General features: G+C 46.5%; 3 protein-coding genes across 5 annotated transcripts; 1 reads left to right on the top strand and 2 right to left on the bottom strand.

Annotated features, from left to right (window-relative positions):
- Positions 1-8093: 8093 nt before the first annotated feature.
- Positions 8094-9904, bottom strand: LOC100830576. The gene has a single exon (XM_003579478.4). It carries the CDS (start codon positions 9763-9765, stop codon positions 8476-8478), a length of 1290 nt encoding a protein of 429 aa, XP_003579526.1. The 5' UTR covers positions 9766-9904; the 3' UTR covers positions 8094-8475.
- Positions 9905-11921: 2017 nt separating this feature from the next.
- LOC100838863 (tubby-like F-box protein 7) lies at positions 11922-15684 on the bottom strand. Its single transcript, XM_003580824.3, has 5 exons — positions 15229-15684; positions 14022-14456; positions 13764-13851; positions 13193-13325; positions 11922-13089 (listed from the first exon to the last, which is right to left on the bottom strand). Exons 2-5 carry the CDS (start codon positions 14385-14387, stop codon positions 12309-12311), a joined length of 1368 nt encoding a protein of 455 aa, XP_003580872.1. The 5' UTR covers positions 14388-14456; positions 15229-15684; the 3' UTR covers positions 11922-12308.
- Positions 15685-18359: 2675 nt separating this feature from the next.
- On the top strand, positions 18360-21131 carry LOC104581301 (putative F-box/LRR-repeat protein At5g02930). Of its 3 annotated transcripts, none has more exons than XM_024456446.1 (6): positions 18360-18530; positions 18596-18702; positions 19022-19127; positions 19224-20122; positions 20221-20376; positions 20516-21131. In XM_024456446.1, exons 4-6 carry the CDS (start codon positions 19550-19552, stop codon positions 20885-20887), a joined length of 1101 nt encoding a protein of 366 aa, XP_024312214.1. In that variant the 5' UTR covers positions 18360-18530; positions 18596-18702; positions 19022-19127; positions 19224-19549; the 3' UTR covers positions 20888-21131. The 3 variants fall into 3 exon arrangements, with proteins under 3 accessions (XP_024312214.1, XP_014751075.1, XP_024312215.1); XM_024456447.1 differs by lacking the exon at positions 18596-18702 and having other exon boundaries at positions 18361-18530; positions 19224-19481; positions 19557-20122; XM_014895589.2 differs by lacking the exon at positions 18596-18702.
- The last annotated feature ends 997 nt before the right edge of the window (positions 21132-22128 follow it).

The following is a 22128-nucleotide window of genomic DNA, read 5'->3' as shown; positions in this document are numbered from 1 at the left end:
TTCGCAGTTGTTCCATGTGCATTTCCTGATAAGGCCGGCAGCAATCGACAGTTTGCAACACAACCAAATGTGCTCTTTCAAAGTCAGCTTCCCTTCTTCTTCCATAAACATTAAGGAATGTATGTCCAAGGCCACCTTCGCCTTCGAGCTGTGGCAGCATTCTAAATGTGCCCAGTACTCCAGGTCTCAGAATACGGACCTCCTTTTCCACACGACGCCTTCAGGTTCCTTATATTTCTTCGCAGCAATCTTTTCGGGGACAACTTCAAGATCGTTCACAATTTCGAGGATTTGCATACCAGACTTCTCCTTCGGCGTTGTCCCGTGCTCCATATTCCCATTGAACCTTTCCTTATCATCCCTTCAAGGGTCTTTAGCATCCAACCACTTTCGGTGGCCCATGTAAAAAAATTTGGATGAAGCGGACAAGTTCTCCGATGTCGTGTTTTCCCCGATGTCGTGTTTTCCCCGCACTTTGTACAGGCCTTGTAGCCACGTGTCACCTGGCATGAAGTATTTCCATTCGTGAGGTAGTCATGCACGCAGGTCAGAAGCGCTGCTCTCATCGTGAAATACTCCCTCCAGTTTGCGTCCTAAACCACTCTGACAGGGTTCCAAAGCTGCTTCAGCTCATCCTTCACTAACTGCAGATACACATTTAGGTCAGCTCCCGGTTGCTTTGGACCCTGTATGAGCATGCACATGTGGATGTACTTTCTCTTCATGATTAACCATGGAGGAAGGTTGTAGACAAACAAGATCACTGGCCATGTGATGTGCTTGTTGTTCATATTTCCAAAAGGATTTATCCCGTCAGTGCTGAGACCGAGCCTCAGGTTTTTGGGTTCTGCCCCGAAATCTGGAAATGCAGTGTCGAAGTTCCTCCACTGAGTCCCATCGGCAGGGTGTCTTAGGACCCCAGCTTCCTCCACACGGTAGTGCCCGTCAGGATCGAATGCAGCCTGCGCTGGGTCGTGATAGACGAGATACCTCGCGTCCTTAACGTTCTGCATCCAACGCTCAACTCGGCCACCTGCCGTAAGATACCAGACAGTCTTTGCCGGCCTGCCCTTCATCACTTCTTCCCCATCGTCTTCGCCAGCTCTGGCGTTTTTCTTCTTCTATCTCGATGCACCGTATATGTGGCAGCTCTCATGGTTCTCGTACTCTCCAATGTATACCATGTAGTCGTTTGCACATGAATGATGTTTCATGCAATTTAATCCAAGCGGGCATGTAATCTTCTTCGCCTCGTATGTGCACTTGGGCAACTTGTTTGGCTGTGGAAAAACCGAAGCAAGGTAATTCAACAAGTCCGTGAAGCCCTTGTCTAACCAGCATGATGCTGCTTTCAGCCTCAAAAGTTCGAGCGTCACTTCGTGCACGTTGTTTTCTTCGCCAGCTCCATCATACAAGGGTGTGTTTGCGTCCTCCAACAATTTTTTGAACTGAGCAGACTCTGCCTCATCTTCAGGGTCCTCCAGCTGGTCCCGTAGGTACGGGTCATCTAGCATTTCGGCAATCTTGTCACATGGAGCTCCTTCACCTTCCACATTAGCCTCCTCGTCGACACTTGCTTCTTCCTCGAAATCATTCGCCAGATCATACCACAGGACATCATCATCTTCGCTACCGCTACCGACATCAACCGCATCCTCCCCGTGAAAAGTCTAGCGAGAATAACCTTCCACAAAACCCGATGCCAGCACGTGCATCTGAACATCTTCAGGCTTCATCATGCATGTGTTTCCACATTTGCGACATGGACAACGCATCATCACAAGTCCTTTTCGTATCACCTTTCGCGACTCCAAAAAACACCGTCCATTCGGTTATCCATCGAGCATTGATTCTTTCCTTGGCGTACATCCAAGAACGGTTCTTCGATCTACAACACAATACACAAGAAAACACAAAGCAAAATAGTTAGCCTAATCATTGACAAGGGGATTAAGGTGTTAATTAACTAGGGCTAATTAAAAATTTGAAATTAGAAACATTCGGAGAGAAATTGGAGGCCGGCGAGAAAGATCGGGAGGGAGAGAGAGTTCGCAAGGGAGAGGGAAGCTCCGGGAGACGACGAGGAGGCCGCATTATGGCCGGCCGCTGGAGCTCAAAAAATTTGAAATTGGGGAACTTCGGAGAGAAATTGGAGGCCGATGAGATAGATCGAGAGGGAGAGAGAGCTCGCAAGGCAGAGGGAAGGTTCAGGCTCGAAGATCGGAGCTCGCCGACCATGGCTGGCCGCCTGCCGGCCATGGGGATGGGGGGCCCCAGCGCGTGCGGGGGGGGGGGGGAGAGAGGAGGAAGGGAGAGGGAGGAGGGGTACCTGCGGGGCTCACCGCCGGCCGAATCGGGCATGGCTTCGCCGTCGCCGGGGAAGAAGGGTTGTAGCTGGTCCGTTACGACGCGCAGCGCGGCCAGCTGCGGCTCTGCCCCGCGTACTTAAAACGCAACAATCATCAGTGGCGGTCGGGACTTCAACGACCATTACTGACAAGTACTGATGTATGAGTAACAGTCGCATCAGTTCAGCCCATCAGTAACGGTCGGGCCAAGGCCGCCCGTTACTGATATGTACCACACATCAATGGCGGGCACGGTAGGGCGACCGTTACTGATGTGTGGTACATCAGTAACGGTCGTCTCTTACTCGATCGCCACTGATGTCTCTCGCGAGGTATGATGGGCGGGGACGGGCAGACCCCGCTCTGTTCATCAGTAACGGTCGCGCCGGACCCGTTACTGATGTGTCGTGACATATAGACCGTTTTGTAGTAGTGCGCCAAGGCCCTCAAGAAGTGGCAGAGAGAGACTTTTGGGGTCCTCGACTGCCAACTGGCAATCATCAAAGAGGTCATGTGGCGCCTGGACACTGCCGAGGAGGACCGATCGCTCTCAACGGAGGAGCAGTATCTACACCGGCATTTAAAGAGTAGCTACCTGGGTCACCTTTCTGTTCAGAAAATCAAGATGCGGCAATGCTCTAGGCTTACGTGGATCAAAGTGGCGGACGCTAACACCAAGCTTTTCCACATCAAGGTTAATGACAGGCATAGGAGGAATTACATCTAGCAGTTGCAAACCATGAGGGTTTGGCGATCACTCAGGCTGACAAAGAAAACGAGCTTCACGCGCACTTCCATAGCCACCTCGGCGTGGCATCGGTGAGGACCACGTCCCTTGATTGGGCATCTCTTGGTTACCAACCCGCCGACCTGTCCTCGCTGGATGCTGTCTTCACGGAGACTGAGATCAGAGAGGCCGTGTTCTCCATTCCCGCGGTTAAAGCTCCTGGCCCGGACGGCTTCATTGGTGCCTTCTTCAAGTCTTGTTGGGAGATTATCAAGGGCGACGTGGTCGCTGCCATCCTTCGGATGGCTGACCTGCGTGGGGACTGTATGCATCTCCTCAACTCCGCCAACATCATTCTTCTGGCCAAGAAACCGGATGCTGCTCGGGTTGGCGACTACCGCCCCATCAGCATCATCCATAGCATGTCCAAGATTTACTCCAAGCTCTTGGCGCTACGGCTGGCCCCAGAGTTGGGGCCCTGGTGTCCAACTGTCAAAGTGCTTTCATTAAAACTCGCTGCATCCATGACAACTTCCTCTTTGTCCAAAACTCGATCAAGGCCCTCCACCAGTCCCGCACGCCGAGCCTCTTCCTTAAGCTGGACATCTCCAAAGCGTTTGATTCTCTTGACTGGACCTTCCTCCTTGAGGTGCTGGAGCAGCTGGGCTTCGGACAGCGTTGGAGAGATTGGATCTACCTTTCCTTCGCCACTGCTTTGTCGCGTGTGCTCCTCAACGGTCGGCCGGGGATGCCTTTTATGCACCGCCGGGGGCTACGCCAAGGAGACCCGCTCTCCCATGCTCTTCATCCTGGCCATTGATCCTCTCCAGGTCATCCTTCGCCAGGCGGAGGAGGGTGGCCTTTTGCAACCCATGGGTGCCCGATCGGTCCACGACAGGATATCCCTGTATGTTGACGATGCCGGCAGTTTTGCCAACCCCCTCAAGGAGGAGATTGACTCCATTTCGGCCATCCTGCAGCTCTTTGGCAAGGCTAGTGGTCTCATCACGAACGTCTCCAAGTCCGAAGCCTTCCCGATCAGATGCGAAACACCTGAAGGACATCCTCGCGGACTTCCTGGCTAAGATCGCCTCCTTCCTTGGCAAATATCTCGGCTTGCCTCTTCATTTCCGGAAGCTGTGTAAGATTGACTTCCAGCCTCTCATCGACAAGATTGGGGGTCGGCTCAAGGGTTGGAAGGGCAAGAACCTCTCCAGAGCTGGCCGGGTCACGCTTGCTAAGGCGGTGCTTACCTCTTCGGCGACCTAGCATCTCACTGCGATCATGCTGCCGAAATGGGTACGTTTGAAGCTCGATAGGATTTCAAGGGGATTCATATGGAAGGGCGACGACAGTGAGACGGCTGGGGGTGGCCATGCCCTTGTTAACTGGAAGATTGTGTGCCGTCCGTTGTCCCTCGGCGGTCTGGGTATCGCCGACATGGAACGCTTTGGGAGGGCCCTTCGGCTTCGGTGGTCGTGGCTCAGGTGGACGGAGCCGGACAGACCTTGGGTGGGCTCCGGCCTGCCATGCGATAGCTCTGATATGGACCTGTTCAGAGCTTCCACTCGGATCACGATTGGTGACAGCAACTTGGCCGTGTTCTGGCTCGACAATTGGTCCGGTGAAGGGGCCTTCTGCTCTCGCGCCCCTGAGTTGTTCAAGATTGCCACGCGGAAAAACAGATCGGTGCACAAAGAATTGAGCAACGGGAACTGGATCAGGGCTATCTGCCGGCTTTCCTTCGTGGTGCAGTTCAGCGAATTCCTTAACCCGGTCCGGATTGTCAACTCCACTGTCCTTGACCCTGGAAGACCGGACTCCATCACCTGGATATGGACCTCGGACGGAGTTTACTCTTGCCACTCTGCCTACCGGGCGCAGTTCATTGGCTCTCACCCACGCTTTGCGGCCTCCAAGATTTGGGAGGCACATGCTGAGCCAAAGTGCAAGGTCTTCTCGTGGCTGCTCCTGCAGAACCGCATCCTCACCGCGGATAGGCTTGCCATTCGCGGCTGGCCACACAACCCGGTCTGTCAACTTTGTCTGGGGGCCCCTGAATCCGTGACCCATTTATGCAAGGACTGCCCATTCACCAAGAGCGTATGGCGGACGGTGTCCCATGGGACGGGCGTGGCTGCTGCCCCGGCGTCATCCCTTGCCTCCATTGACGAGTGGTGGGATGCCTCCTTTCCCCACACTGATAAAAGTGCTAAGAGAAGAATGAGTGGCCACCTCATCTATGTTTGGTGGAATGTCTGGAAGAAGCGCAACCGTCGTATTTTCAACCTGGTGCGTCTCACTTATGTCCAAGTTGCTCACCTCGTTTTGGAGGATATCTATCAGCGCAGCCTTGCCTTCGGCCTCCCCATTGTTGGCTTCGCTCTAGAGCGCTTAGTGTGCGGTACCGGGGTTTTGTGCGTTCCTCGGGTATAGAAAAAACGTCACCTCCATGTAAATAACTATTGCTTTCTTCTTAACGAAAAGACAGCGCCCGGTTCCTAAAAGAAAATAGTTTCTGCAAACAATTTTCTTCGAGAAGTCCATGGAATTAATCGAGAGACGGTCGATTGGCTTTCAGTCGTTGTGCCGCGAGCCAGGCCGGCTGGTAGATACACGGGCCTTGATTGGGCCTCCCCCAATCTACAAAGCTTGATAAGTAGCCGCGCTAAATGGCTTTTGTGTATAAACATGATTGGGCCTGGATTGCGAGTCTATGACGGCCTTTTAGCCTGAGCGCGGCAAACAGGCAGGAATTTCACGCAGCGGCAACCTCGTTAGTCATCTTTTAACACAAAGCTGTGTTCAATTCAAGCAGGATACATTTCTAAACAAAATCAAGCATGACACGGCAATCACGTACTTGTAGTCCTTGCGACGAAATTACAAACACACATGTGAATGTGGTGCTGCAGATAATCCCCTTTTTTTAACGATACGTGCTGCTTGATCAGTAATTAATTATACTTGCGCTTGCCTCGAAACTACGAGCTAACATGTGCAGCCATTCTTTCCTTTTTCCTACGACATGTGCTGCTTCAGACTATCTAAAAGGGAAGCTCGCCCAATACAGCACTGGACCACTTGTAGTATATTGCAGGCAAGTTTTACCCAGGCTGGACAAGACATGTTGAGCTGCATGCTGAGATTCTTCCTGATGTTTACAAACCAAGGGAACTGTTCTCCTGCAAGCAAACTAATTCCCTGGTTTCCCGTGACAAAATGGTTCAGAAAAGATGCACAAATGCAGTTACAGATGTGGTCAAGATGGACTCGAGGAAGCTCGGCAACAGCAAAGCAGTTTCCCAATTGGAGTTTGTAAAGTGGCTGTCGGTGCATGAGAGATGGTGAACCACAAAGGGTGACACCAGCACCAGCACCCAAGGCCTCCAGCAATGCCTACCGGCGAGAAGAACAGAGCCTGTTCAAAACTTGAAACACTGCCTCGTGCACATTGACCAACTCGCCTGGTTGGACTTCGCACAGACATACTAGAACCATTGACTGTGCAAACAGAAATCAAAACCACTACAGTATTATCGTTGAAACAACATCATGTGGTATATAGAATCTTCTATATCCAAGTAGAAGTCTCCCACTACCTATTTCTCTTAACATGCAAGCATGTCACATTATCATGTCCACCACTTTGCCATGCAAACCATGTCACCTCATCAAGTCATGCATGACTCTTTTTTTCAAGCCATACATGTATTCATACAATTTTTGCATTTAATTATCAATTCAAACATGTCACCTCATCAATTAATTCATGTATTCACTTCGTCCTGAAATAATTGACGTGGATCTATATATTTTTCAAACCATGCATGTATTCATTTACAATTTATGCATTTAGTTATCAATTCAAACATATGTCACCTCATCGCTCCGTCCTGAAATAAGCCTCTATTTCAGGACGAAGGGAGTATTAATTTTTTGCGAAAAATTTATCTCTCTTTATACATAATTTTGTGACGGAAACCATGCCACATCATCAAATCATGCATGACATTTTTTCAAGCCATGCATGTATTCATTTGTATTTTTTCATTAGTCTATCGATTCCAACCATGACATCAATTTAATCATGTCTTCCTTTTTTAAAAATTGTTCCCTTTATATGCATCATTTTGTCACGTACTCCCTCTGATCCTAAATTCTTGACTCAAATTTACCCAAATATGGATGTATCTATTCTTAAAAAGCGTCTAGATACATGTAATATTTCGACAACAATTTAAGATCGGAGGGAGTACTTCTTAAATTTTATTGTTTTAAATGTAAAACAAGAACACTTTATATTTTTTTCCATTAGGTTTAGTTAATTTTAAACATATATATATATATATATATATATGCATTTGTATTAACACACGGTTCCGCAGCAACGCAGGTCATCATCTGGTTATAAATAACGCAGCGCCATAAAATTGCCTGCTTGCAGTAGTGCACTGTCAACCATGTAACAACGGTGCAAGTGCATATCATTTACCTTGGCCTGTACATAATTGCAGAATACAGTAACATTTAGTAGTGGTAGCTATTCATTTTGCAATAGTAGCATGGCTGCCAATGGCATCTCTTGGAGTGGCCTTATATATTTTAGTAATAGATGTCGAGTTATGTAAATCTAAGGACATATATACCAAATGAGAATAGCATCAGCACTATAACTGATTTACTATCACTAACAGGCTAATATAAGCAACCTAGCCAACAAATTGCTGTACAGCGAGTACAACGTGTCGATCCAAATGCACTTTACAAGAACTACATTTTTTCGCTCCGCATAGCAACATCACTGGAAATTTTTTACTTTTCCTAATGCTAATGTGTGTCTAAGTAACTAATGCATGCAAGAAACAACTAATTTTTAATACAGAACCAAGCAAAGGTTGCCTAAACAGCTCATGACATCATATGATCATCGAAACTATGATAGAAGACAGAGACGGCAGTGCTTGTTTGTGTTCAACGCTGATCAAATCAGTGGCATTGCCTCATAAACTCTACACTGGACCTGGATCATACAAATTGCTCACAATCACAAATATCGCACCAGAAACCTGTTGCACAGACTAATCATGAACACAAACCAAGCACCAGAGTACTTAACATTACCAAACCAGACCAGATATGAAGAATAAAACAATGATGTTAGACCACTAGTATGAAGAACTGCCCAGGTAAGAATTCACAAGCTACAAATAAACAAATAAAACTAATTAACTCAATTTATCAGGAGGCCACGCCTTTATGCAGACACATGTATATGTAGTTGCTAACATATGCAGAGGAAAGCTACCTCATTTCAACCGGTGGAGCACCTGCATTTCAGTATTTCACAGAATGTTCAATCAAGCAGGCATCAACCATGCTGCTTTGCCTACATCTTCTTCACTCGGTGGTGTGCGGCCTACTCAAGGAGTCGAGGATCTCTGTCCTGGTGCGCACAATCCGGTGGAACATCTCGCGCACCTGCCGCTCAAGCGGGTCCAGCCCATCCTTGAGGGTCTCGCAGACCTGCACCAGCTCCAGCGCGGCCTCCCGAACCTCGGCATCCTTCTCCTCGTCCAAGGGGAACTGCGCGGCATCGGTGATCTCCATGAGCTGCCGCGAGCACCGCTCGACCTGGTGGATCTCCTTGAGCAGCCCGCATGAGTGCTTGCGGTCCTTCTTCTTGGACTCCTCGAGCACGCGCTCGTACAGCGCCGTGACGGGGCCGGCCCAGGGGAAGCTCCTGGGCGCGGCGAAGTGGGCCTGGAGGCCGCGGTCCTGGCACGGGATCGCGGCCACGAGCGCCCAGGCGACGACGAAGAGCACGGAGCCCATGGTGTAGACCGCGGAGGCGAGGCCGCCCGTGGCGGCGACGTCGTGCGCGCGAGGCACCGGCAGGTTCCCCCCGATGGCCTGCAGCTGGCGCGAGGCGGACCAGGACCGGGACACGCTCCACGACAGCGACCTGAAGTGGGACCCGGACCCGGAGCCGCCGGAGCTCCCGCCGCTGCTGCTCCGGCGGTGGTGGCCGCGGGCCTGCGCGTCGCCGCCGCCGCCCCTGGCGGTGCTGCTTCCGAGGCCGAAGGAACGGTTCCGGTGACCGGCGCCGACGCTTGTGTCCTTGTCGTCGAGCATGAGGATGGTGAGGTCGGTGAGCGCCTTGCGGGCGCGGCGGATCTGGGCCTGGCCGAGCGGGGCGGAGGGGTCGTCGGCGTGCGGGGAGAGCGCGGCGGCGGCGATGGCGAGGTGCTTGCGCCACTGGCGGAGCAGGTCGAGGCCGTCGCGGAGCGCGTTGCAGAGGTCGAGCGCCTTGACGGCGCGGTCGAAGAAGTCGGAGAGGAGGCGGTCGAGCGGGGGCCGGGCGAGGGAGGGACTGGCGAAGAGGAGGGAGCGGAACTCCTCGAGGCAGACGAGGAAGGAGTCGAGCAGGTGGCGGGTCCAGGCGAGCGAGAGGATCTCCGGCACGGGGCCGGCCGAGGACCCCGACGGGAGGAGGTCGAGGAGGAGATCAGCGGCGTGGTGCTGGAAGGCGTCGATCTCGGCGGCGGCGGAGGAGGAGGCGTGCGTGGTGTTGTGGTCGGGCGTGGGCGGGGCGTGGTGGATCTGGTGGTCGCGGTGGCGGAGCGAGAGGAGCGAGCGGCCGAAGGAGGTGTGCGTCGCCGGCGACGAGGTGGAGTCGGTGGCCGGCATTGCGACGCAAGCTAGGGTTTGCGACGGCGACGGCGAGGGGGGAGAGGAATCGGCTGGAGAGGAATGGGAAAAATTGGGGGTTTTTTAGCGGGGGACGGCAAGCAAAGGAATAAGCTTGGGAGGTTTGTCTGTCTGTGTCTCTGCTCTGCTGTGGGCCTGCTCTGCGGTGTTTGGGCCGAGGTGTCTCCACCCTGGCTCCGCCTGTCTGCCTCTCTGGCCGTCTAATCAAAAAATAAATTGCGCTAAAAAAATCAAAAAATAAATACGGAGCTGTATTTCGTTCAGCAGTTGCGTTATACTCCTTCGTTTCTCAAGAACTTTGACTGTATATTCTTAAATATAGAAGTTCTAGATTTTTCATATGTCAAACTTTTTAAAATTTGATCAAATTTATAGAAATATCTACAAACATCTTGAACTTTAAATTAATCAATCATTATATTTCAATGGATAATCATTTGATGTTGTAAATTTTAATCATTTGAGTAGTAGTGTTTTTACAAACTTGATCAAATTTGAAAAGGTTTTATTTAAGACAAAGCCCGGAATTTTTATATTTAGAAACAAAGTTAGTATTTTTTGTTACGTAAAATCTATATCACCATATTTCTCTTTAAAACAAATATTGTGGGCCTCATGAGCCGACTATCCAGAATAAACTCAACGGCCAGAAGGTGCGCACTCTGACCATTCTTTTATTTCATGCACTCTTCAACCACGAGGGTTTTTACATTTTGCGCGATATTTTTTTTATTATGTATTTGTAAGATTGACTAGCTTATTTGTATATCACGAATTCTCCACGAATGAACGACATGGAGCCTAGAGACAGTACTATATTATTATTATCATCAAGTTGTGCTACTAAACAAATGTATAGCTGATGATTCCCGACGACAAAGCGAAGTCAAACTTGTCAAGCTTGACGTACAATACTAAAATGATAAGAAATAAAAGATCGTGTCTCGCGCTGTACCGACTTTTAAATCAGACATTTTACATCCAGCTACAGGTATGTAGATACATTCCGTTCCGAGTGTAGCTCGAGCTAGCAACATGCATGTAAATGTCACTCTCCAGCGCTTAACTCCGGCCCATCATCAACTTGTGGTGGAATCTCATTCTGAAATAAAATGTGGTGGAATTTAGAGGAAGCAAGCTACTTTTCTACTGCCACCATTTTATTCTTCCCGGGAGCTCTTGACACGTGGAGGACACGTAGGATGATAGACGGCGGCGGAAGAACACGAGCAGCAACCCCAAAGAAAGCTCACGTGTCTCGTATCGCAGCCAGCTCGAGAGGCGGAGCTTGGCCAGACAGAAGGTCAAGGTCACGTGCTGGTAGTTGGTTGGGGTGTCGATGACATGCGGGTCCCACCTGGAGATATTTATTTGAGAAAAAAAATCTCACACCCAGCCAGCTCGTGCTGGTTTATCTATCGAAATAGCCGCCTAAACTATGATGATTAGTTTAAGCTAACACGCAAAGAGACAAAACACGACAAAGACCAGCAGCGGCAAACACTGTAGTACGCTGCTGCAGGTTTGGTCGCCGAATTCTGCAGCTGTATTCTATCTGCTGCCCTACGCTGACAGACAAGCAGCCCAACGATGTCGAGAATCTTATCACACAGATAAGAGTAATTATTTTCGACATATATATATATATATATATCCATTGGCTGATACTCCAATGATTAACAAGAGGTGCAGTGCAGCAGGATGCAAGCAAGCAAGCAGCGAATTAATTAGGGAGGCGATCCATCGATGATGCAAACGGAACAGCAGCAGCTAGCTGAATCGCGTATGAAGTACGCCATGTCAGCTGCTGTTATAATACACCACCATCAGACAGACATCTGAGACAAAGGATTTTGGAGAGGAACTTGTTCATTTTCTGTACAAGCCAAGAAAATTTACCTCTGGAATGCCTTTATTATCTCCTACAATTTGATTGTAACAGCTTCTAATCCCATCACCAAAGCATACAGCATCAGCAATTTACCAATCAGCAAGTATGCTGCTGGGTGGTGAACAATACTGAATTGGGTGAGAAATAGATTGCTTGCTTGTTTGGTTCTCTGTGGGATGCACATCAGTCAACACTCAGTAAGATGGGCAAGCAAGATCTGTCATAATAATTAGAGGTTGCTGTCTGGGCATAAATATGAATAGAAATGCTGAGAGGTGGTTCAGATACAGACAACTCAACCATGGAAAAGCAAGAATGCTTTGTTTCTATCTGGCTGGAACCTGTGGAAGGAATAGTTCAACAACATACACACTACAAGCGTAGAAATCACATGCTTGGAAAGCTTTCTCATTTTTGTCTCTTAATTACAGACATCTTCACTTCAGCCCTTTGTATTTTTAATGGCTTTAACAACAATCACACGAGGCCAGGGATTGGACTGAATCAACAGCAGGTGCACCTGCACAGACAGAGAATTGCCTCCTGTACTTTGATGCATACATTCTCAGGTTCAGGCTCAGGTTCTCAACATAGAGGACGATTCTGGATGGTTGCTATTCTACTGGGATCTCTATTCACATGCCAGCTTGGTGTCGAAGCTGGTTAAGCAGATGGCGAAGGCCTGGAAGGCCGACAGCGGGTACCGGTAATCCATGGTGAAGGTGTCCTTGGAAACCTTGCCGAATTGCAGGAGCACCGTGTCGTGGCTGGACGATGAAGACGAACTGGAGGGCTGGGGCTGTGCAGGCTGCTGCGCTGGCGCTGGCTGCGAGGGCTCAGAAGATGCTACTGGAGCTGGCAGTGGCGCCCCCGCTATCAACTGGAAGTTCTTGACTGAAGCCACCGTGACACGGCCACGGAAGTTGAGGCACCAGCACTGCAGCTGCTCGTGCCACCTCGGTACTTTGTTCCGGAGAACCAGGGGAGTCTCCTTGTCCGCAGCATCGCCGTCTTGCAACGCCCCTCCCCCATACTCGGAGAAGCGAGAGCTGCCAAAGTCTGTGGAATGGTCTGCAACAGAGTACTTGGAGAAGGAACTCGTGGTGGTGCGGAAGGACTCATCGAATAAACGAGGAAGGAGCTCTTTAGGTTGGCCAGGCACAGTGCCGTCCGGATCCACTGCTGATCTTGGGATGGAATGCATAGTGCATTGCATCCGCCTTGGCCCACGGGTGCCGAGCACATTCAGCTCGTAGTTCACCTGAGCAATGGGGTAGCTACCAGTTGGAACTTTTGGGGAAACTTTCCTAGAGGAGAACCGACGGCTGGCCCGCTCCTGCGAGCAGAGTTTCCCAGCATTGTATGGTGGCTGCGTGTCGTAGATGATAAATTTGGTGCCGAGGAAATTTGACCTGCCATACCATGATGTGTATTAGATTTGCATGCATATATACATAGACAAAATCATCCAAGAGACAACGGGGTAAAGGCAAATTGTTGTCAAGGAGACATCACCTCAGCTTCCCAATGTAGCCACTACTTGATCGGGAGATATTTTTAGAATCCATAGAAATGGCGTAGTCTGTGTACGTGGTCCGCCGACTCCTTTTAGCTGATAGTAGGAACTTCCCATTATCATCGAGCACAGCTGCAAGATGCAATCAAAATGATTAGTGTACTGCGTATTTTGTGCTTACCATAGTAAAATACTGCTAATCTCTACACCAAATACAGATTGCAAATTTAATAGGGCATGCCTATAGTTTCACTGTGGTTGTTGAAAGCTTTTATACACAATACTTTTTTATTTTACAAATCTAGATAACTTTAAACTCGTTGTATGTAATGGACTGAAGCAGGGTAGCTTTTAGAAGCAGGAAAGAAGAAAAGTGGCGAGAAAATAGCAGAAGGCATATTCCATAAATAGTACTGTACCACACTGAATAGATATGCATGAGTAGCTGTGATCTTCATGTCAAACATATTTTTTCCCCATACTTTCCTATTTGTCTGTGCCACGGCATATCTATTTGCTACATATTAAAACTGAATAAAGAAAATGCTGATTAATTTTGAATGAACATACCAGAGGTAAGAGACAAGTAGAGGTGATACGTTAGTTTTGACTTGTCCCTTTTTATGAAACATTGGATTAATCCATCTCGCGGCCCAGGCTGTGTACGAGAAATGTAACCAAGTGTTAACAGATAATGAAATTGCATATCTCACTCAGCAAAGATGAATAACTAAATGAAAATACAGGGGCTAAACCCTCACTAACGTCAGTCAACCCAACATTATTTCATGAAACTCAAGCTTCACTCAGATTGAACTCACTCCTTACCTGCTTAAGAGATACAGGAAACGTGAGCTTTCCACAAAATTCTGGATTTCTCACTATATCCTTGCACATCTCTCTCCAAGTTGTACAAACAGAAGCGCAAGCAACAACATCCTTGCGGGAAGGCCAATTGCTATCGTCCTCCTCCAACCTTTTCATCACATCCCGAAGTAATTCAGGAGGAAGGCTAGCCCAACTGCTTTGCTGAATTACTACAAGACTATCATGCAGCTCACTTGAAGATTCAAGAGATTTCCCTCTGAGATGGCCCGAAAGGCCTGGGATGCTTGAAATTTTCACTTCAAAATTCCTCCTTGATAAGTTCCCAAAGCTCTCCCTGAAATCACGAACCATTCTTCGAAAAGACATCTATAGAGTTGATACAATTCTGAAGTAACCAACCACGGCACTCGATCCCAGCAAAAGAAAAAGCACAACCTGGAATTTGCAAGTAGCCAATTATCAAAATCTTGTGCAATAAGTTCAAAGGCACTGGTATGAACATTATAGAATGCAACAGAACATGCCATAGAATTTGTATACTTCTTTCTGGTGATAAAAGCAATGCATCACACAAAGCATATGCTGCCATGTGGAGATTTAACAGTGAATAGAGAGTACAACATGCCCACTTGAGTAATCTAGATCTTAGCCTAGGGCCAGTGGACATCACTAATTTAGTCATTCTTGTTGCATACAAACATCACCAAATGGGTCACAACTTCTCTGACAGTGAAAGGCCAACATGACACCTTATTACAGGACATTCATGATCAGCAAAAATTAACCCTTTCCTTTTGGCTCCAAGCCTTAATCTGCCTGTTGTCGATAAACGGCTACGTTTGAGGGCTCATGTTGACATGGTTGTAGTATAGTATAACATACTACAACTTGACAACGGAAGGATTTGCCGGAATCTAAGAAACGGTAGAGTGCAAAAAAAGGGGGAGGTTTCCCTTCAGATCGAAAGAAGACAACTTTGCCAGATATAGCAAAGAAACTTGAGGCCAGGAAACGAAGCACGAATCCAGCAATCAGTACCGTCACTGATAAGTAAAAATTGCTTAGTTTTACTTGAAACAAAAGGAGATGTCTGCACACGTACGAATCCTCAATCTATCCTTCCGGGGATAAAATTAGTAGCAAAATCAAAGGTGTAATGCAAAAGGGCGAGAATAGTTCGCGGAGAGGAAGAGAACAATTTTCTCACCACTAATAACTGACCACACACGAATCGGACGGCCAATGCCCGAGAGCTCACAGCCCTAGGAAGGAAAAACTCCACTCCTGATAATCCTCCTAGAACAAGATCCCCAAATCTCGCACAGAGTCAGTTCCCTCAGATTCTCACTCCAAATCTCGATCACAATTACTGCTTCTGAAACCCCGCGAAGAAGAAGATCCGGCCGGCTTCTTCGCACGCACTCAAGAGCGTCCCCAAGATGAGATGCAAGCTCCGCTGAACACTCACCAAGAACTCGCAATTGCTGTGTCCTTTAGTGGTTGCAAGTGAGGCGGGTGGGTGGGCGCGCAAGAAAGGCAGTGGGGGCGAGGGCGAGGAAGGCGTGGTCGATCCATGGATCGGATTTTAAGGAGACGATGGATGATAGATAGAGGCGGGGGGCCAAGGGCGGAAGAGAGAAAAAAACTGCCTCCTTTTTGCCCCCCACTGATTTTTATCCCTATCTGTTTGGCCCTTTTTCATATGCTCCTCCTCGTTGATATTTTCTACTGCAGATTTTCTCCCGCAATGGCAAAAAGTTCTAAAAAATGATTCGACTTTGCACTACAGCGAACATACCTTTTTCGAGCATATAGGGATCTGATGTGGAGTGCACTGCTAGGATTTATTCAGAAGAACAGGAAAGATCTGCCAAGGTTTACTGCCTACCATGCCTGCTGCTGCTGCTGCTGAAACCTGAAACACATGTGTCAAAATGTGCATCTAATCATGCTTGTTTGATTCTCCATTGAGACATCTGTTCTTAAAATATTTGGTTTGTGCACTCGTAATTGGCAGGCAGACTGAATATGTAGTCTAGTCTACACATTCAATATCCAATTTAATAATCCACTGAAACTCTGATAGCTAATTATCAAGCACCTGACTGAATCTTAAGCAAGAAAACTGATACAATGATGCAGTTTTCAGGTAGCCTTCCAGCAAAGAAGGCCACTCAAGGAGGCTGTTTGGCGTAACTGTCTGTTTGTTATTGCAGAGGCTGGTACAACACCTACTAGTACCAGAAACCCATTCATCTGTGCATTCAATTCACTTCACTTTCAGTAGATGGATGGATGCTACTGTGACACAGATGACAAGGACATCCATGCATGCATAAAGCAGATTTATCTACTAATATCTATGCAAGGCAAGCAGCCTAAATCATTTCCGGGGCATGGGAGCATTAGCAGGCCCAGATGCAGAAAATATCACCATGGCAATTGTATTGCAGAAAGGTCTTTGGGAGAGAATAACAGAATGAGCTGAACCTGACCTAGTGGGCATTTCACTAAGGTACCCATCCATCAACCGAGAAAAAGGCAGGATAAGAAAGCAGGAAACATTATAGCAAAGGGAAGGGTGACCTTTTCCAGTGTCGATCAAGCAATGGAATAGCTGTGCCAAAAAATATCCAGAAAAAAAAATATCTCAAGATCTTTTGTTTTTAATCCCAGATGCTATATATTCGTATATCCGAAGATTGGAGTGTGATGTCGTATAAGTGAGTTCATGCTTATCGAACAGATAATTAATTAACGAGTTTACGGATTGGCATTGACCTACTAACCATTATCTTAATATGTTTTTGTGCAGGTGAAGAGATCTATTTGAATAATGCCTGCCATCAGCAAGCCGTCTGAGATCTTGATTGTGTTTATGGAGACTGTTGACCAGATCCTAATTAAATGTGTGGGATCATCTGTAATTGGGTATCCCATATATGTATATATATATATACTCGTATAAAGCATCATCATGGAACTGCTGTGCTGATGACAGTTACATGGATCCAACCAAAATGGTCCAAAGCTACCAAATGCGGTTGCTCGCTTACTGTTGACATCGCTGCAGAGACAGGTATAATTAGAGCTAACTAATTGCCTCTGAATCTGTTTTCTGTACACATTACATATGAAATCAATCTCTCTAGAGTCAAATGTTGGACAGGCTTGTGAAATCACGTGGAGAAAACAGAGTAGAGATTAACAAAAAAAGAATTGAGAGCATAGATTCAGAGGATTATATATACAGAAAAAGACAGCTATTGGCCTCTGTTCTTCTACCTAAATGAAAGCAAGTTGCAAAACAAATAAAAAAAGGGAGGCGATTATCAGCACTACCTAGAGAAGATAACGTTAACAACGTCGCGATCTGTCAGTCACGGGCTTAATTATCAGCACTGATCGAAAAGAGATTATGGTAGCTGATGCAGGTACATGCACTGAGAAACTAATTAACAACCGAGACAGCAAACCTCTCGATCGGCTCCATGGAAGATTGATCGGGTATTAAAATTACCTGATCTTGGAGGTGCTGTGCTGCTAGAACCAGATGCTAGATCAGTGTTGTGTTGGTCTAATTAATTCATTGCCCCCGGCTGCTAATGTAATTAAGACTGATGCAATTTGACACTCGAGGCATGCAATTCAATGAAACAAATTTTTAGTTTAGTTGGGAGGTGGGGACAAGATGCAATGCATGACGGCTCTGCATCCTTATCCACAGCATCAGCAGCTATAGCGGCAGCAGCAAAGCTTTGATTTCGAGAAGCAAGAAAACAACGACTTTGCTTATACTTTCTCGTTTGTCTGAAAGTGTAGTAGGAGTACATGGTATTGCAGGCAAACCCAAAACCGGACAGTTGAGTTGAACATGGTCTGTCGATAATCTTGAGATCTGACCGTGACAGCTACTCGTATGGTTTCCATCGACTGATGACAGTATTATATTATAAAATGACAGTATATATGCTACGTGCGTAGATGTTTACTTCAAGTGTTGAGTTATTCAAACACCAGAAAACAGGGGCAGGAAAAATGTAACTCTGCGCAAAACAAGAAATGCTCCGAGACCAAGATGGTTAAGAATGCGGTCAAAAAAAAAGATGACTGTCACACCACGCTTTTTTTTTAGAAACAGTCGCTTGTCTGTCTTGTCGCAACTGTATTTTTTTTATTTTGAGAGGAAGTCGCAACTGTAATTGATCACCAACAAACTTCAAGGTGAGTGGCCCACTAGTGAGCGGCTCGTGCTATTGGGCCCAATAGCTAATACTAGCAACAACGGAGGCCCAACAAGAGAGAGAAATCACCGCACAGTATATAGAAAGAAAAGGAAAGAAAGACTCCAACGACCCAGACAGAACGCGACCGGCGGCGACGAATGTCGAGAACCTGCGGGCGGCGGCGCGGTCGGGGCAAGTAGGCGATGCCGGCACGGTGGTGATCTATCTCCAGTCCAAGCCGAACAGTTGCCCAGGCGGCGGCAGCAGCGTCTCCATCCATAGGGTATGTATCCTGATTTCGTACTTCAGTTCGAAGCCCTGTTAAGGCTGCGATTGTTTCGTTCCTAGAGATTCCGCGGTCGTGTCGTTTCCTCTCAAGAATCATGTGGAAAGTCCCTGCGGATTATCGATTGCTGAATGCTGCTGGGGCGATGGCCTGTCCTGCCTTGATCTAGGTTAATTATCCAATCCCGATCCGGCCATCCCAGTTGATTTTTTCACATGATACTCTGCCATCACCATAGAATACTTGTGCTTCTATGCATTTCTTCCTCTGGAGACTGGAGGAGATATACTATTTGATACAGTGGGCCAATTTTGCACCTGATTCAGTACGAAATTCAGTTTCTGTGCCTGAACTTCGTTCAGTTTGTTGCCAAATTCTATTGCCTGTTTTATTTTTTCCATGAACAAAATTTTGCTGGCGTGATTCATGATCACCGCTGAAATAGTCACGATGGTTAATCTAGTCTGTACTGATTCACTGACAAACAGATGCCTGTATGTATCGGTGTACCCGATGGACAAGCAAATAAGTCCGGAACGATCCATCAAAACCAAGAACGATGGTTTCAGTATGGAGCTTCAACTTCTACCCTGTGTAAGGACCCACATCTTATTTATGTCAATTACATGCTCTGTTAAATCATGGTTTTAGCGAGGAGCGTGACTAATTAGCGCCTCTTGCTCATTACAGGATGTTCTCAATGATATACTGTCACGGTTATCAATCAAAGAAGTCTTCAGGATGAGCACACTTTCTCGTCAATGGAGACAGCTAGGGATTTGCCACCCATACCTGGTCTTCACCGAAGAAACCTTCTTTGGCACCAGCAATACTATTAACCCGTCTGCATCAATGGCTGCCGATTCGTCACCAGAGTCGACAATGTGTTGCGCCCACTGTGGTCTACCGCAGGAACTACCACTACACTGGATAAGTTTGTCGTCAAATGTAAACTCGGCTTTAGACTCGGCAGAAAGCATAAGTATCACATTGATAGATGGATTAACTTTTCCACCATGTCAGGGGCCAAGCACATTGCTCTTGATTTCACGATAGGATGGAGTGCCTCTGAAGATGACAAGTATGTTGTCCCGCTGTGCAATCTCAGTGGCCCAAACGGATCTTGTGTCAAGTCACTTGATCTGAGATACGTATGTTTGAAGTTGCATCCTAATTTCTGTGGTATCATGAACCTTAAGAATCTCACACTAAGTATGGTGTCCATCAATAGAGGTGATCTGCAGTGTCTGTTGCTAAGTTGTGCTCTTCTCGAGAGCTTAAGCATAGAGTTTTGCTCCTTGTCAAGTTTATGCATACGACAGGAGCTGAGCCGGTTGCAGTACCTGCGTGTGAACCATTATGACCTGGAAATGATAGAATTACAGGCTCCTAATCTTACCAGATTTGAGTTTGACGACTCTGTGAGGCAAATTACACTTTGTGTATCTTTGAAGTTGTCAGAGGCAACCTTTGTGTCAAACTGGAGAGTGTTCGAAGCTTATGATTATGATTTGGACCACATCTTCTACGAGATTCCACCTGCTCTTCCTCATTTGCATAAACTATTTCTACTTTTGAATGTTGATCAGGTTCGTTCTAGAAAGAGGGTATTTATGTTCAGACTTTCCACCTCGCTTGATCTCCAATTACTTTGATTTTTTATGGTCGTGCATTGTTTCTGTTTCAGGTGCTAATGTTCAGTAACATCCAGACTAGCTTCAAAAATTTGAGGCACCTGAACATAAATCTTGATATCTTTTTCGACCCACGGGATACTAGTTGGGTATTGGGGTTGGTTAATCTCTTGGAATTATCACCTCTCTTAGAAGAACTGGAACTGCATGTAAGTGATTCAGTTGTTAATTATGGCAATCTTGTATGACTTTCTTTCTGGTGAATCTCTCGGCTCGGACAAAGTACCATATTGATTTTCTTTGAGAACATAAAGATTCATCTTAAAATTAATGGAGATACACGTGCAGATTGATTGTGGTAGATTTTGCCACCCTGATCCAAGTATGCTGATGGCCGCACAAGGACCTCTGCTTCAGCACCTCAGGAGAGTTTACATCTCTGGATTTTCTGATGTACTCGGCCTAGCCAAGCTGGCGCTCTACATCCTTGGGAATGCTACTGTTCTTGAACGTTTGGTAGTAGATCCAGTGGTAAGGATGAAGTATGATCTACCTACCGATCGTTTCTATCCGTCCACCAATTTCAGTAGCAATAAGGAGTTTGTTCTTCCACCTAGTCCTACTACCAAGGAGAATATGTTCTGCTTCACCGAGAAGAGGATGTTTACAAAAACGCACCTTGAGAGAGAGGAGTTTCGTCACATCGTCACCATCTTATGAATAACAATGCTGAGTCTTGAGATTTCATCTAAATAAGTGGAAGTTTGGGTTATTCATGAAGCTTTTGAGTGTTCTCTTTATTTCAGTTGCAATCTGGACTATGCTGTCATTTTGTGGTGTCTTGTTCTTTTGGGCTTTGGTGGTATGACTATGAAGAGAAGAATGTTGTAATCATGAAGTGATATGTGGTACTCTTTTTTTTTGAGAAATCGACTCTTTATTTAACGAAACTGGGTTTTTGTTATCCGTTTTTTATCCAACAAATTAAGTGTGCATGAAAATGATTGATCTCAGTCCATTCACCTCATCTCATCTGTGTACTATGATGCAATCAGGATCAGTGCTATTCCTTTCTACAGTCCATCTTGCATCAGTTACTTGCACTAGACCAGTTCAGAACCAATAAAAACAGAGATCCGTCCCTTCAGATCTAACTCTATGTTCTGTTCCTTGGTTTTGGTAGCATGAACTGACTCTTTTGTTAAGAGAACAATGTTTATTAATCTGTTCATTCATCCCATCTCATCTACCGCCTGTGCTCTTGCTCTTATGTTGCACGCTCTCTTGGTAACGGTTGTTCTTCTTCCTTGAATTTGATTATGTCAACCCTTTAGGCGAGAGTTAAAGCGTTTGTGCCAAAATGCTGAAATGTTTAGTGAACAATTTTTACATTAGTTTTGTCTTTACGTATTTGGGTCCGGAGAGTAGGATTCTGTCTTGCAAAAAAAGAGGAGAGCTTTATCAAAGACAAAAAGAAAACCTGCATAAAATGTTTTACTCTATATAAATATTAGAAAACCACACCAGCTAGGCAGTGTGTCACAGAACCACAATCTTTGAAACTCATAAAATATCTTGGAACCGCAACAATCAATTTTTTTTATTTTATAAAGTTCCAACAGTTGTTGTTCTGCAAAATCATTGGTTATTGTGGTTTTTGAATATTTGTCTACAAAAGAAACCGATTGAAGAATAGGTGCTAGGAAAAAAAGATTGAAGAATATCTGGCCTAAAAGAAAATGTGTGACGTAATTTATACAAGGAGAAAACATTGTATGCAAGATTACTAAATACTACTCTCTCTGATCCATAATAAGTGTTTGTGTTCAGAAAGTACAATAAAAATACAAAAAATGAAGTATTGGCATAAGGTATATGGAATATATAGTACATATATTGGGTTTTGGGCAGATTTTTAGGAATGGCGGCCGCCGGACCTTGCCAAACCGGTGGATCCGCCA

Source organism: Brachypodium distachyon, chromosome 5 (genome assembly GCF_000005505.3).
Source record: "Brachypodium distachyon strain Bd21 chromosome 5, Brachypodium_distachyon_v3.0, whole genome shotgun sequence".
Taxonomy (NCBI): domain Eukaryota; kingdom Viridiplantae; phylum Streptophyta; class Magnoliopsida; order Poales; family Poaceae; genus Brachypodium; species Brachypodium distachyon.
This window is presented reverse-complemented; position numbering and strand designations above follow the sequence as displayed.

Coding starts and splice junctions, on each gene's coding strand:
- LOC104581301 (XM_014895589.2), top strand. CDS start 19,550: ATGTCAGGGGCCAAGCACATTGCTCTTGATTTCACGATAGGATGGAGT. Junction 20,123..20,220: donor TACTTTTGAATGTTGATCAG/GTTCGTTCTAGA, acceptor TTTCTGTTTCAG/GTGCTAATGTTCAGTAACAT. Junction 20,377..20,515: donor TAGAAGAACTGGAACTGCAT/GTAAGTGATTCA, acceptor ATACACGTGCAG/ATTGATTGTGGTAGATTTTG.
- LOC100830576 (XM_003579478.4), bottom strand. CDS start 9,765: ATGCCGGCCACCGACTCCACCTCGTCGCCGGCGACGCACACCTCCTTC.
- LOC100838863 (XM_003580824.3), bottom strand. CDS start 14,387: ATGTCTTTTCGAAGAATGGTTCGTGATTTCAGGGAGAGCTTTGGGAAC. Junction 13,326..13,763: donor CTACTTGTCTCTTACCTCTG/GTATGTTCATTC, acceptor TGCATCTTGCAG/CTGTGCTCGATGATAATGGG. Junction 13,090..13,192: donor GGCTACATTGGGAAGCTGAG/GTGATGTCTCCT, acceptor ATGGTATGGCAG/GTCAAATTTCCTCGGCACCA.